At 45.1% G+C, this 16,182-nt stretch overlaps 1 protein-coding gene across 6 annotated transcripts in view; it reads left to right on the top strand.

The window, feature by feature from the left end:
- The window catches only part of LOC129832363 (spectrin beta chain, non-erythrocytic 4-like), a 63,459-nt gene that overhangs the window by 3,567 nt on the left and 43,710 nt on the right, over positions 1-16,182 (top strand). For all 6 annotated transcript variants that reach the window (XR_008755916.1, XM_055896378.1, XM_055896375.1 and 3 more), the window contains exons 2-14: positions 4,648-4,821; positions 5,445-5,596; positions 6,056-6,229; positions 10,053-10,144; positions 10,337-10,417; positions 10,517-10,632; positions 10,865-10,977; positions 11,733-11,920; positions 13,262-13,379; positions 13,603-13,761; positions 14,050-14,352; positions 14,592-14,742; positions 15,253-16,123. Coding sequence is in view for 5 of the 6 variants with exons in the window: in XM_055896378.1 (XP_055752353.1) it covers positions 4,671-4,821; positions 5,445-5,596; positions 6,056-6,229; positions 10,053-10,144; positions 10,337-10,417; positions 10,517-10,632; positions 10,865-10,977; positions 11,733-11,920; positions 13,262-13,379; positions 13,603-13,761; positions 14,050-14,352; positions 14,592-14,742; positions 15,253-16,123 (2,669 nt within the window). In the remaining variant the exon portion in view is untranslated. The remainder of the gene's footprint in view (positions 1-4,647; positions 4,822-5,444; positions 5,597-6,055; positions 6,230-10,052; positions 10,145-10,336; positions 10,418-10,516; positions 10,633-10,864; positions 10,978-11,732; positions 11,921-13,261; positions 13,380-13,602; positions 13,762-14,049; positions 14,353-14,591; positions 14,743-15,252; positions 16,124-16,182) is intronic.

Genomic DNA, 16,182 nt, shown 5'->3' with positions numbered 1-16,182 from the left:
ACCAGAGGGATCAAAGGGCTTAGGCATGTTGCCTTGTCGTGTCTCTTTTGGAGGTGTCATGGACATGTATGGGACCCTGTGTCGTCCCTTGTTTGCCAGAATCTGTTTTTGCTTCATTTTAGTCTGATCGTCATTGGATTCTCTGTTGAGGGCTAGCCTGATCACCACGCTAGCTGCTACCCAGCTAGATGTAGGCCATGTAGGCTGCTGTTGTTGACGGTAGAAACAGTCAGGCACCCCGGATAGATGAGATTCGTCAGTGAATTGTCAGTGAATTGTCCCCGTAGCAGCAGAAGCATATGTGGGCTGGATTATTGCTGGAGAGCAACAGTGTTGTTGTTTCAGTGCAGAGCGTCTTGGATATGTGAGACGGGCCTCTGGTACGCTGAGACACTGGCAGCTGTGTTTGTTTACCAGGAAGAACCACATCATGTCAGTCAGTGGGATCCTTAAGCTAAAATACTGTCTTATTAGAGGGACCCCAGGTGGTGGGTCTAGGAAAGGCCTGCCGGGGCGACCTAGAGCTGACAACAGCACAGGCCAGTACGTTTGACATATATGACAGTGTTGACAGTTTGGATGGAGCCTTAATGCATTGGCGACCATTGTGGCTGTATGGTGGCCTTCTGTCATTGTGACATCCTTCACTATACTGTACATGACCTTGGAATTATAATGTGCGTGCGGTCCCTTGAAAAGGAAGTGGGTTGTGTGTTCATTTTTGTGACATGTGGGGTCTTTCTGTATAAAGGTGATGTTGTTCAGTAAGTATGTGACGCACAGTACCACCCGTTTCGTGGCTCAAGAGGCTAGTAGTATCTGGTAGTATGTGATTGTAGGACACACCAGCTTCTTGAGCGGTCATGATGGAGATGTACTGCTGACGCCTCCGGGTGCAGTCTTTGGAGCTGCTGTAGGAGGCATTCTGGGTATCCAGGGGACATTCTGCTGGGGAATGAGACAACCAACTGGAACGCGTTGACCTGTGACACATTAGACTCATGCTTCACCACACCCTCCTCTGCGTCTCCCGCACACCCACACATAGGTGGGTGTGCACGCACGCACGCACGCACGCACGCACACACACACACACACACACACACACATCGGTGGTGTGATTGTTACAGTATCTTTCTCTAAATATGAATTTCACTGAGCATTGCATCGATACTTTGACCCGATCTGATACAGATTAAGATCATGTAGAAAGATGTGTAAGTATGAGCCCAGTATTTAAATGTTACCTTTATTTAACTAGGCAAGTCAGTTAATAACAAATTCTTATTTTCAACTACAGCCTAGGATTAGTGGGTTAACTGCCTTGTTCAGGGGCAGAACAACAGATTTTGACCTTGTCAGCTCAGGGATTCAATCTTGCAACCTTTCGGTTACTAGTCCAACGCTCTAACCACGAGGCTACCTGCCTACCACAGTATGAGCTCACTATGATATGTATTTACTGTACATTCCCAATTGTTTCCTGAAATATTATATTTTTTATTTATTGATGACCTCGTTTCTGGAATTGAGAATACTCTCCTGATTGGTGTGTTGCGTTCATATTTTTCAGAATGTCTGTATGTTGGGCTCATACTTCTATAGAAGCTGATAGTGGAGGTCCCTCTGGTGACATGTAAATGTCTGTGAGGCTTTTTTGACATTTTCTGTTGTATGTCTCATATGGCTGCTTAGTTGTCCAATATTTGTTGAATTTGTTTTCTGACTCAACTTTTATTTCTTGATGTATTAGATGGTTGTGAATGGCTGTGTACAACAACACTTGCGAGATATATACATATATACAGTATATATATATATAGAGAGAGAGAGAGAGAGAGGGAGAGAGAGAGAGGGAGAAAAGAGAGAGATAATTACACTCCAATGGATCATGACCCTCAGCCAGTGTGCGAATTACAGGTGGGAAAGCAGTTTTTAAAATGCAGTTTTGTCCTGCTACAGTGGTAAATATGAAAATGAAAGGTTGTTCCCTCTCCCTCTGTTTTTCTTGAGCTCTCGCTAACGAACTTGCAACATTATCAACTAGGTTCAGCCCACTAGCGGACTTGCACACATTTTCAACTGTATACTAAGTATTATTTACGGTGTTCTGCTGAGGTCTATAGTCGCCCTGTAGATAATCATGGCATTCTGCAATGAATAGAAGGCCGATAGGGTATTGGCCACTAACTCCTCACACAATGAAGAGAGCTTGGGGTCAGGGTGTCACTCTCGTATCTATTCCTGGAGTTGAAATTATTGACAACAAAACCGAACTGCTTCACTTTGACGATTGTCAAGATGTGTTCATTTGATCGTGTACTTAAGATTGAGGGTGATTTTCAGGAAGAGAAATATGTTTACTTGGATTATTTAGCAAGAGATCCCTAAAATAATTCTTCATTTCCATACATCTTAAATAAAGGGCAGTTCGTGACATTTCTGCAATGGTTTCTATAGCTCCTCAAAGGACCTCTGCTTCTCTCTGACAGGAAGAAGGAAGCGAGAAGGTCACAGACAGAGCGCTACTGGAGCACCTGGCTTGTTGCTTGGGAATTATTCTCTGGTGTAGAGATTGAGGTGTTAGGTGTTGTGAATTACTGTACCAGAGCCCACCATGCAAACAGGATGTTCTGGTTCTGTATCTTCTGCGTCTTTTGGTGACCTATTGAAAACAGTACAACAATGATATGGCAAATTAAGGTGTGTGATGTATGCCTTTTTTTTCATGACTAAACAAAGTAGCCTAACACACCTGTGGAAGTATGTCACTTTCAGGGTCCAACTCCAGCTCCAACTGACAGGTTTATTACCATGTGCCTTTTTTGTTGTTGTTTTTGAATGGGTAAGGGGTGGGCTCCAGATGATTCTATCAGCCAATCAGGGCAGTATGCAAATACATTCAAATTTGCCCACACCCACACAGTCAGACTGAGCATTTCAGTGGCCCAAGGAGGCTCAGGGAAATAAATGATGAAAAATATTGTGAGGTTTGAAAAATACAATTAAAAGACTGCATTGGGGTCTTTAATTCAGGCTAGAAGAGTGTAGGCCTGATAATGACAATCGTCAAGTGTTTTGTAACAGATGTCTCTTTCCATTCATTAAATGGTGAGTACACAGTACGCTGTTTGGATGCTGGAATTATTTTGCAGTTGATGAAAATGCCCAGGTAGCTTACTTTCTGAAGTGATTTGTTTGACAATCAGATGAAACATTACTGGTTGTGTTCATGCCCCCTTAAAAGCTAGTACATGTTTACCATATTTACCGTAACCCTATCAGTCCTGAGATCCCAGGAGACATTGGCGTTTCATTTATCGGTTTTATTTATCTGCGTGTCTAGCCCTTATGTTCAGCCTCACAATGAATTGTTTTACCATAATATTTTCAGGACAACCAGGGCTACAAATAGAACACAAAACTATATGAAATAAAGAGTTGCATAATATAACTGAATGTCATAAAAAAGGTCTGCCAAAGCAAAAACCTGGTAAAATGTATTTATATGAATTCTGTACATACAGAAATGGTTTGCTGACTGGGAAATAAATATCCAACTAGTCAGTATTATAGACACCATGTCCTAGGATTTCCAATGCTATGTAGAAGAACCCCTTACCTTCTAACGACTTTTCACACAATGTTTTAAAAGGGGTTAGAAGTCCAAAATGTGCCCGGCTATAGGTCATATTCGGCCCATAAAATAGGTCCTGTGAAATAAATAGAGACCCCCGTATGTTACTGTATAATTCACACTCGGCCATGATCCCAAGACTTACTGAAAATGTGATTTCCAGCCAGACTAGAATATGTCAACCTTTAAGAGTGCTGAGCATGTATTTAGTGTTTACTCCTGCCTTTCACGTCTTGACTGCTTTTAAAGCTTTGCGCTTTGTGAAGTGCCTCGAGGACAATAGCTGGTGTTGTAACAGGAAAGAGTTCAACCTCACTCAGTCTCCCATTGCAAAGAAAGTCCATTTTTCCCCTCACAGATTCCCTGCACCCTTATACTTTTACATGTCCATCTTCATACTGACATGAGTGTAACATGACAAAGAGCCAGAGGGATGGGGGATAAGGGCAGCCGCTCTCTGGTTTATGCATTGTGCTGTGTACTGACGGCAGTGCTCTGATCTCATCTCACTTGATGTGAAAGAGACGCAGTATGAGCCAGTTGTTTCAATAAAGTTATTTTTTCTAAGACATGATCAGAGAAGAAGACTGTGCCAAACTCCCTCTATTTAATGTATGTTATGCAAATTAGCAATGAATGATAAATGATTCATAAGAATCACAAATGTTTTTGATAAGTAAACGGATGAGTCGTGAATGAGGAACATTAACATTAGCAAATGGGTTTGATTCAATGCGTGATTTGTGCTCCAGAAATCGTAGATATCTATGGCTGTTCATAGCCCTCCCTGGATTACTAACTATCTGGTGTGGACTGGAGCTCTATCAAAACATGCATGCACTTTGCCCTTAAACACAGCTGTTGTGATTCAGATTTCCTGCATGGTGTTCGAGATGATGTATTTACCTTTGTATAGTATCATTTGTTTCTATGGGGGTGACAAAGGGTGCATGTGATCCACATCCTAAATGTACTGTACTCTACCTAACTCTCCCACTGTGTGTCTGTAGGGTTGCTCAGGGAAACAGGCGCGATGGCCAATGCCTCCACAGACCTGGACAACGCGGAGGCCCAACGCCAGCTCAACAACAACAACACCCGTCTGGCCGGCAGCTCCGGACACTGGGAAACCGAGGTCACCAGCTCCAAGCTGTTTGAGTGTTCCCGCATCAAGGCCTTGGCAGGTGGGTGGATAGAGAGACTATACTGGACTAGAGGAACAAGAGCACCTTCACCTGTCTCAGTCACAGCTCCATCACTCACAAAAGACACAGGCTTTATAGACTTCCCTGTATACCTGATGGAGGTTCAAAGTTGTAGAAGGACTTGATTCATGATCTATCATACAGGGGGCTACTGACAAGGGGGTGTGGTTGATATATCAGAGCCAGTGCTATAGTACTTGAGTCCAGGACTCGGACTGGACCAGCGGTGACTCAGACTTGGACTCGGACTCTGAGTGGACCAGTAGTGACTGGGGAAATAACTCAGATGTGAGGTTTAGTAACTACATCACTGATCAGAGCTCTATCCTGATGAACTACAAATGTAGGATCTTCATTTGATCACTCTTTTGTTTCTGAGAATATTCCTGCAGAGCAGGAAATGCAAACTTGTAGTGTATTCCAGGTTTAAAAAGTTGGTAATTTCAACTTTAAAATGTCAGACTCCTACAAAAATGTCCATTAAATTCCACATAATAATTCACATTTCCGCTTGCTGCAATTTTATTTTCCTGCTGTAGCAAACTGGCTCAAATTAAGATCCTACATCTGTAAGCCCTGTGTTTATCTCATCTCTCCTGCAGAAGAGAGAGATGCTGTCCAGAAGAAGACCTTCACTAAGTGGGTGAACTCCCACCTGGCAAGAGTGTCCTGTCGAATCGCTGACCTCTACAACGACCTCCGGGACGGCTACATGCTCACCAGGCTGCTGGAGGTCCTGTCTGGGGAGATGCTGGTTGGTCAACCCATTCTCTGGTTCCCAACCTCAGTCTAACTTTCAGTCAGTAGATGCTAGGAGAACAAGCGCAAACTATTCAACAAAGAGCTCTGCATTGTAGTTATTTTTGTACCAAATATTATTCATTCATGTCTAAATGTTTCATGAATGTTGTCAGCACTGCAGCTATATGTCATGTGTAATCGTATGAGAATAGTAGTCAGCATAATGGGGTTTGACAATTGGATGGGAACAGCATTTGCACGCCATTGTGTTTTTAATGAGAATAATATTGTTTTAATATAAAGGCATTGAGATCAAAGCCTATATTTCCCCTGCAGATTGCTTTGACCAATCAATTACTCCTCTCACCATTCCACTCTTGTTCCCTCTCTCATTCCCTCTAACTCCTTACCTCGCTGTCCTCTCACCCTTCTCTCCCTCCCTCATTCCCTCCCCCATCCCTCCCTCCCCTAGCCGAGGCCCACGCGGGGTCGCATGCGTATCCACTGCCTGGAGAACGTGGACAAGGCCCTGCAGTTCCTCAAGGAGCAGAGGGTCCACCTGGAGAACGTTGGCTCTCACGACATCGTCGACGGCAACCACCGCCTCACCCTTGGCCTCATCTGGACCATCATCCTTCGCTTCCAGGTAGTGACCTAGCCCACCCGTCCTGGTGCATGGTGTTGTCTGTCTCTGTGGCTTCTGTTGTGGTTGTATTTTGTCATGCAGCCAACTCCTGTGGGGACGTTCCTGTCCCCTGTTGGGATTGTCCTTAAGACCTGCTGCTAGCTTAACCTCTTCTGAGGTATTTTTGGCTTCCAGTTCCTGCAGGCCTGTGTGTGTCTCATGTTGGGGACGGTATGTTCTAGTGCTGTGTAGCTCTATTCCCTCTTTGTCCCTCTGGGGTACTTTTGAACTCAGTCAGCATGTGGATGATGAAGCTTACGTGGGTGTGCATCATTGTTTCTACAAACTCTTGTTTCTGACTGGTGCATGTCATCATAGCCAGTCTGCTGCAGTTCTAATACATCTAATTTTGTCTCCAGACACTTCCGCCCAAATAGTCAGGAAGAGTCTGGTGGATCAATGGATTAAAGTTGGCCTTCTTTAGCCAATACAGAATGACCGGGAGAAACTCCCGGCGCATAGGCATTAGCTTAGTCTCCCACTACACCTTCCCCCTAACCCTCCCCATGCCTCGCAGTCGTGTGATTCGCTAAAATTAAATGATGACAAGTACTTTACTCAGTAGGTCAATCCCATAGAATTCTATGGGCACTCCTACTAAGGCAGGGGTCCCCAAACTTGATTTGGCTCGTGACCCTATTTTGATATTTAAAAAAATGTGCGACCCCATGGTGGGGGCACCAAGTGGCACAACGGTCTAAGGCACTGCATCTCAGTGCAAGAAGCATCACTGCAGTCCCTGGATTGAATCCAGGCTGCATCACATCCGGCCGTGATTAGGAGTCCCATATGGCGGCACACAATTGGCCCAGCGTCATCTGGCCGGGGTAGGCCGTCATTGTAAATAAGAATTTGTTCTTAACTGTCTTGCCTAGTTAAATAAAGGTTCAATCATATTTTTTTTTAAATATGTAAAAAAAAGGGATGTAATCAACTGCCAATGTTTGCTTTTTTAATTGGGGCTATGATAGTCTATTAAAAATCAGTCTGACAGTACTTTTGACAGTATTTCTGAAGGAAGTATGGTTTGAAGTGCCTGAAATCCCTCAGAAAGGTATTGGGAAGTTCAGAAGATCATCAGGCAATAATTGTGTATGATCTTCTGTGTAGAAAAGAACACCATCATTGAATTAGTGCCTGGTCTTGTCCACTCAGTTCTAATGAGTCCTGCGCGGCTTGGTGGGCTTAAACGGTTTAAACGATAGAGCCACATTTGTACGAAGAAAACAGAAACCGCTTGGTTTACTACAACCGCATCTAGCAGCTATCGGAGGTTACTGACTTAACCCCGGTTCTATGAACCAAGCACATAAAAAAAAAAAAAAGCTGAGTTTCTCTCGCGAACCCATTTTAAAATCAGGTGCGACCCCTAATTTGGGAAACGCTGCACTAACGCCAACTTTGAATCGTTGATAGCCCAGGCTTATACGCGCTGTGCGCAATAGCCCGGTGGATGATTGGTTGTAATACACCTTCAAACACAAGAACAAAGTCTTATCCTACTTTTTGTCACTCTTTTTCATCAGTCTTTGAGCTAAGACAGATTTAGCACTGTTGGATAAAGGTATCCACTTCTTGTGTCCCAGCGGTAAACAGAAGTAGGCCAACATCCTGTGTATATTATTGTCATGATTTTGACACAACAGGCATGCTGGTTTTAGCACTGTCTTAATTTAGGAGAGAGGGGCAGAAATCAGACTGATTTATAGACGGGCCAAAAGACTGTATGGAGAAGCCTTGAAACATGCCGCATCATCACTGTGTGACGTTACGAGCAATGTCACTCTGGTCCCGATCGTAGTTGGATCTCAAACAAGGACATAATGTCTGACATCCGCCTCAGAGACATACGCATACAGTGGGCACAAGGCCTTACAGGACGCGATACCACAGACAAGTGACAGGCATGTAAGTAGCACAAAATCGTTTGGCTTTTGTTGTCGCTTCAGGACAGTGGGGGTCTCAGCATAAACGCATGTCTTGCATTATTCAAATCAGCGTCACTCTGTAAATATGATTCAGGGACGTAGGCTAGTGGTGCCTATGGAGGAGAGGAGAGGCTAGCATGGCATAGCTTATCGCTCTGCCTTCTAACAGTGATTACAGGTTAGCTGGGGCACTTTTGGCCGGCATCCCATTCTACTGCACCGACTGTGGAGCCAGTGAGTCGATGGCCTCTTAAATTTTGCATGCAGTGAAAGAGGAGGAGCGCGTTATTGGAAACTGATTGTGCTTTTGGGAGCAAGGGGTGGGGCTCCGGGCAGGGCAAGATACAGTCAGCACCTATTCTCCTCCCTCACCTTCCCCCTCTTCTCTCTCTGCCACTCCTCTTTCCTTCTCTGTCACCGATTCTGCCACCGTCTGTGGTTGTCTCATCCCTCTCTCCTCACACTCCTCTTTTAGTTTACTACGTCTCTCCTCCCTTTCTCTTTCCCTCTCTCTCTCTTTCTTTCTCTCGCTATTCTTTTCTCTCTCCCTCTCTTCCACCCCTCCCCTACCCTTGGACTGTTTCAGGTGACTTTGCCCAGTCAGCAGGTAAGGCCTAGCCACTGCAGCAGGCATCAGACACAGCGAGAGAAAGGGGGGAAAGAGAGGAAAGGAAAGGAGGAATAGAGGCCTCCAGGAGGTAAATGTTCACCAGGAGCCGATTTTAAGACTCGAATAAACACTTGACACCTCAATTACAATTAGTAACTTCACTATCCTTTCTAGTTGCTTCGCTCAGTGTCGTTGTGTTCATGCTACCTAATTGTGACCTGCGTGATGTATGCCTCTCTGTCACTGCCAGACGGTTTGTATCTCTCAAGCATCTTGTTTACTGTTGGATGATATGCACTGCGATCAAGGCTATTTCAAATCTGCCTGATCTGAAGTATGAGCAGATAAGGTACATTTTAGAGATGGAATGTCCTCATTGGCTCTTGTGAAAAGTCAGTTTGGTTCTAGGCAGCAGTTCATTTGAACTACAGTTGTTCAGTTAGACAATGACTAGTCCTTCTCCTTGTAATTAGTAGTGTTATCCTACCATAATTGAATCACAAATAACCGTTCCCTGTAGGTGGAGACTAAACCGCGTATACATGCAATAGAGTCCTATAAGCCTCCAGTTGCTTTCCAGTGTGAGTGAGCATGTATGTGTGTGGATGAGGTGCGATTTGTTGACATGGGTGGTCTAGCAGATACTAGGGTGTCAACCCTCCCATTAATATGTATCATGTCACCGTGACATGATTGGGCCAATGGCTGTCATAGATGTGGGCGCACATTGATCTTGTCATGATTCTGTGGCCTTCCTCCCAACATGACAGGCACATGTCTGTGAGCGAGTTAGTGACGAGACATGCAATGCAGTTGTGTGACTATTGGGGTGTATTCATTACGTCTTGCAACAGAAACTGTTTACTATTTAAGAACCAAACAGAGCAAATGTAACAAAATGGGGAGGGAGGAACCTACTTGAATATGTCCATTAGAAACTCTTGTTTTCATTGCAAAACGTTTTCCGTTTAGAGTAAACGTTTTCTGTTGCAAAGCGTTTTGAAACAGCCCAAACTGTTTGCAACAGAATCGGGTGTAATGAATACACTCCTGGTGTGGCTGTTGAATGGACCCGGGTTTTGTGTTCAGTGTGTTTGAAACTGATCAGCAACATGGGCGTGTTTCCTAACTGTTTTCTTCTCAACCTCATAGTAATCTGGTGATCTTACTGAATTGAGGACAGTTTTGAGGCTGGTTTCCTTGACCAAGGTTGTTTGTCGTCTGGTCTCGCTCCCTGTGCATACAGATCCAGGTGATTAAGATTGAGTGTGACGACAACAGGGAGACGCGGTCGGCAAAGGATGCCCTGCTACTCTGGTGCCAGATGAAAACTGCTGGGTGAATGTCTTCATTTAACCAAAAGCCAAAATTGAACGTCAAACTTTGTGAACAGTTTCCACTTTCCGTACATGTCTTAAAGGATGTTGACTGTTGTTTTACTACTGTTGTTACATGCAATGTCTTTAGTTGGATAGCATATATGTATTGGACCAATAGTTGTGAGTGTGTTCTGTGTCAACTGTCCCACAGGTACTCTGAGGTCCACATCCAGAACTTCACCACCTGCTGGAGAGATGGTCTCGCCTTCAACGCTCTCATTCACCGACACAGGTCAGCATTGGCTAAACAATCAAGTCTTTACGTTTTAAAACATGTATTTATGTGACCATATAGAAAGTGAACTAAATGACCTACGTTGCATTACTACAGGCCTGATTTGATTGAATTCCATAAGCTGATCCGGTCAAATGCCACACACAACCTCCAGCAAGCCTTCAACATTGCTGAGCAGAACCTGGGGCTCACCAAACTCCTGGACCCTGAAGGTAAGACCGCACAGAGAATTGAAATAGCGACTAGACAACCTCCTCAACAGTTCATGGACATTTGGTTACATGTATCTCAGACTTGCAAACCTTCACAGACTTTCAGCGACAGTGACCGTAGTTTATATTTTACACTACTGAAATGATTTCATGTCAAGGTGTGATTATGTTCTATTGTATGTGTGTGCTGTAAGTGTTTGTGTATTGTTGTCCTTCCTGTGTGACTCTGCAGACGTGAATACGGAGAACCCAGACGAGAAGTCGATAATAACCTATGTTGTGTCCTACTACCATTACTTCTCCAAGATGAAAGCCCTTCGAGTAGAGGGCAAGAGAGTGGGAAAGGTAGGAGGATGCTGACACACTTCCTCAAACAATACACTCTAATATACTTGTCCTCTTGCTCGGTTGTGCACCGGGGCCTCCCACTCCTCTTTCTATTCTGGTTAGAGCCAGTTTGCGCTGTTCTGTTCTGTGAAGGGAGTAGTACACAGCGTTGTACGAGATCTTCCGTTTCTTGGCAATTATTCGCATGGAATAGCCTTAATTTCTCAGAACAAGAATAGACTGACGAGTTTCAGAAGAAAGTTATTTGTTTCTAGGCATTTTGGGCCTGTAATCAAACCCACAAATGCTGATGCTCCAGATACTCAACTAGTCTAAAGAAGGCCAGTTTTATTGCTTCTTTAATCAGCACAACAGCCCTTTAAAATGATAAACTTGGATTAGCTAACACAACGTGCCATTGGAACACAGGAGTGATGGTTGCTGATAATGTGCCTCTGTTGTAGCTGTTTCAAGCTACAATAGCCATTTACAACATTAACAATGTCTACACTACATTTCTGATCAATTTGATGTTATTTTAATGGACAAAAAAGGTTCGTTTTTTTTCAAATACAAGGATATTTCTAAGTGACCCAAACTTTTGAACGGTAGTGTATATCATACTTTATGTTTTGCACACATGAGTATAGTTGTGTAGGTGAAAACAAACCGATAACGATTCAATCCATTATCAAATGCTAATAAACAAAAGTTATGAATTAAATCACTCCTATGTAATATCCATCAATGCTAAATGTTTACGTGTTATACAGGTGTTGGACAATGCCATCGAGGGCCAGAAGATGATCGATCGATATGAGGCTCTAGCCTCGGAGCTCCTGGAGTGGATCGAGAAGACCATAGGCATCATCAGCAACCAGAAGTTTGCCAACTCCTTAACGGGTGTCCAGCAACAGCTTCAAGCCTTCACCACCTACTGCACCATCGAGAAGCCCATCAAGTAAGGCAACACTGTGCAATGAAACATAAAAGCATGAATTATATTGCATCAATTCTTTTTCATTCTTTAGTGGTCCTATTCATACACCAGAGGTTTTTAAACTTAAAACTTTTGTTTTATACAAATTATCACTAAATCATTTTGGTTGCTTTAGTTTTAGGACAGGATTTAGGTTGAGTCAATAGTTGCAGCCTTTTATAGTTCTTATAGCTTATATTTTGATGTTATTTTCTCAGAGAATGCCCCCAGACAAATGCTTTTGATTGGTCTGATTCCCATTTGATGTGTGGAATATACCATAACTGTTGCAGTATTCAACTAAAACCTACACATTGATGGGTGTGGGCACAGTAGCACTAGCATGAGGCCCAGCATGAGGCCCCAAGCTGGCATGTCTGGCGTAACTAAGCACCCAGTTAGCCGTGCCATGTGACTCATGACCTATTTGACCAAAAGGGACTGGATCTAAGTGATGTGACACCCAAATGTGTCTCCAGACCCTTTCTCTCTGTGACTAGAGGATACACATCTCCTCTGGTGACTAGTAACTCTGAGGCCTTACCTGGCTTGTCACCCAGCCTAGTTCTCCGGGCAGCCCTCGATGGCCAGAGGTGGTCATCATATGACTCTGAAGTCTTCTCAGTGATTACCACTTATTATTTAGAATTAGGTTACAATTATACAGTGTGTGGAGCTAGGACACATGTAATAATGAATGCCTTTGCGGTGAAGGTCAAGCCTGCAGGCAATGTCACAGAGAATATATGGATGAGTAGGGTAACTTACAGGGCTGGCACAATGACTGTATGATTGTGTAACCGACGATTATGGATGAAGACCGTCATGAGAAGAAAATAACCGTCATAACCGTTTTTTTGGTGTGGAACGAACAGCTGACCGAAGATGGGGCGGCCGGGCATTTGTGCAGTTGTGTCCGTTTCCGCGGTAACGTGGACTCTTTACAACGTGATGTAACTGTGTTGAAACTAGCGAGGTGTTGTAGCAAACAAGTCTTTGGTTGCCTAGGCAACGGCCCCTCCCTGCAGCAGCACATGCAGTCAGGGCAGGAGGAAAGGAGAACATTTTTGCTATTCAAACGATTATAACGGTGACCGCGGTCATTTGGCTGACCAATAACCGCCATCCAAAATCCCATGACCGCCACAATCCTAGTAACGTAATAATAGGAAAAAATGCATGTATTTTATCAGTTTTGAGCAGATGGTTATTTTAAGGATCTAGGATATGACACCTGTGATTTTACATTTAAAACGGATCCCACCTTGTGCAAAGTATTGTGTCTCAGGATATTTGTGAAACACACTTTCTGTCTTGTGCTAGGTTCCAGGAGAAGGGGAACCTGGAAGTGCTCCTCTTTACTATCCAAAGCAAGCTCAGAGCTAACAACCAGAAACCATACGTGCCTCATGAAGGGAAACTCATCTCTGATATCAATAAGGTAATGAATACTGGTATAAGTGGGAATAAGGAGTGTCTCAAATGCCTGAACAGATAATGCAATAGCTGGACATGTCTTGGCAAATATAAAATCCTTCTTTATCAGTATCATTTTTTTTTAAATGTAGCAAATCAGTGCAAATTACTCCTCTTTATGTTTGCATTATGCAAACTGCATTATGCTGCATTATGGGTACACTTTCCTCTGTTTTTCATTTGGCTAGGCGTGGGAGAGGCTGGAGAAGGCGGAGCATGAGAAAGGCGTGGCCCTACGTCAGGAGCTGATTCGCCAGGAGAAGCTGGAGCTGCTGGCCCAGCGGTTTGACCACAAGACCACCATGAGACAGGCGTGGCTCAACGAGAACCAGCGCCTCGTGTCTCAGGTAGGGACCACAGGGCCACAGTGACTAGTGTCTCTAACATATCAGACAGGGGCCATATCCTAACAGTCTTATAGCAATAGTTTTATAATGTAGCTGTGGATTGAGAATGAAATGTCTTTTAAGAACCAATGGCAAAGTATTGTATAACATGAATGACTTTTTAATGGACAGTGGTATATTAAGATTTATTTTCATATGACTGCATTGCCCTGACTGAGTAAACCCTTCCACAATCACCTGCCTGTAGTTAAGTGATCCTCTGCCTGACTGAATGTCCCGTCCCACCAGGATAACTTTGGCTACGACCTGCCAGCGGTGGAAGCCGCCATGAAGAAGCACGAGGCCATTGAGGCAGACATCTCGTCGTACGAGGAGCGCATCGGGGTGGTGGTGGAGCTGGCCGGGGAGATGGAGACGGAGGGCTACTACGACATCCGGCGTATCTCGGCCCGCAAGGAGAACATCCTGGGCCAGTGGAGCCTGCTGAAGGAGCTGGTGGTGGGGAGGAAGGCCCGGTTGGAGAAGAACCTGGCTCTGCAGAAGACCTTCCAGGACATGGTCTACATGATCGACTGGATGGAGGACATGCAGGTGAGACAAGTATTGTGTCATGCGTTTTACGTTACATGAACACTATACTGTCTCTAAGTTGTGTCGACTCAACAGCATAGACTGTGGGTTGACATTTGTGTGCACATGAAATGATAATGTGGAGATACAATACATGAAAAAACAGTGAGAAATCCTTGAGACGGTGACTTTTAAGTTTTAGTACAGGCAGGCTGGTCAGTGGAGTGTCAGGAAGGTGACCAAGCTCCCTCTCACCACAGGTCCAGCTCCTGTCCAAAGACTTCGGCAAGCATCTGCTGGAGGTGGACGACCTGCTGCAGAAACACAGCCTCCAGGAAGCTGACATCACAGCGCAGGCAGATAGAGTGCAGACCCTTAACTCAGCTGCTCTCAAATTCACCACCATTGAAGGTAAGACATCAGATGGCTATGTTCACAGATCAGCTTTAGTGAGAAGTGGAATGTGCTTTGATAACAACTTGGTGATTTTGAGGGATGAAATATTTGGATTTGATAGGATTAGAAATACTGACTGTGCTGTTATGTCTCCCTTGGTCCTGGAAAAATGCACAGTTAAAAAAAAAAAAGTTTTGTATTAAGAGTGTGTAGGAGTATAGTTTACTGTACTTTGAGTGGTGAAGTTGGCCATGGCACTTCCAGAGAGACCCACAAGAGGGCAAGCATGACTTTCCACAACATATTTTCTGAAGATCCATTTACAATACAAAGTGAAGGTTATTTACATTTTGTGGATATTACATAGTTATTTTGGAAAACTTTACGCTCATTTTAGATCAGTAATAGGGTTTTGTTTACATGCAAAGTTCATTGAGTGTTTAGATACAGTCCGCCATATACATCTCTAATACAGACATGTATATTGAGTGCTGTCCCCTGTCCCCTATTCTCTCTCCTTCCCAGGCTACCAGCCCTGTGACCCCCAGGTGATCTGCAACCGGGTCAACCATGTCAGCACCTGCCTGGAGGAGCTCAAGCAGCTGGCGGCCAAGCGGTGCTCGGAGCTGGAGGAGTCTCAGCACCTCTGGGCCTTCTTCCAGGAGGTGGAGGAGTCCGAGGCCTGGATCCGCGAGAAGAGCTCCATCCTGGCCGCCCAGACCTGCGGCAAGGACCTGAGCAGCGTGCTGCGGCTGCTCCAGAAACACAAGACCCTGGCTGGGGAGCTGCTGGCCCACCGCTCCCTCCTCCAACAGACCATGAAGAAGGGCAAGCAGATCCTGATGGAGAAGAGTTTCGGCACGGGGGGCATCCAGGAGCGCATCATGGAGGTGAAAGGGGAGTGGAAGAGGCTGGAGGACCAGGCGGCGCAGAGACTGGGCCACCTGCAGGAGGCACTCAATTTCTTCCAGTTCAGCACGGAGACGGACGACCTGCTGGCCTGGCTGCAGGACGCCTACCGCCTGGTTTCCAGCGAGGACTTTGGCCACGACGAGTACTCCACCCAGTCACTGCTCAAGAAGCACCGGGGTGTGTGCGAGGCCGTGGACAAGCACCGGATGCACGTGGTAACTCTGCGCAAACACATGGTGGCGCTGCCACTGCACTACCGGGAGCTGGACGAGGTGCAGTCGAGGATGGGCGAGGCGGAGCAGCTGTACGCCGAGGTGGCCGAGGTGGCCGTCCTGAGGCAGCAGTGGCTGCACGACGCGCTGGCCGTCTATCTCATGTTCAGCGAGGTCAACGCCTGCGAGGTGTGGATCGACGAGAAGGAGCAGTGGCTCAACAAGATGGAGGTTCCAGAAAGGCTGGAGGACGTAGAGGTCATAGCCCATAGGTACAGCTCCCGTCTGTGGTGGAGATCATAGGGAGAATGTTAGATTTAAGTCATGCTTT

This window comes from Salvelinus fontinalis, chromosome 33 (genome assembly GCF_029448725.1).
Source record: "Salvelinus fontinalis isolate EN_2023a chromosome 33, ASM2944872v1, whole genome shotgun sequence".
In the NCBI taxonomy this organism is placed as follows: Eukaryota; Metazoa; Chordata; class Actinopteri; order Salmoniformes; family Salmonidae; genus Salvelinus; species Salvelinus fontinalis.
The sequence above is the reverse complement of the archived record's forward strand: the minus strand, read 5'-3'. Positions and strand labels throughout refer to the sequence as shown.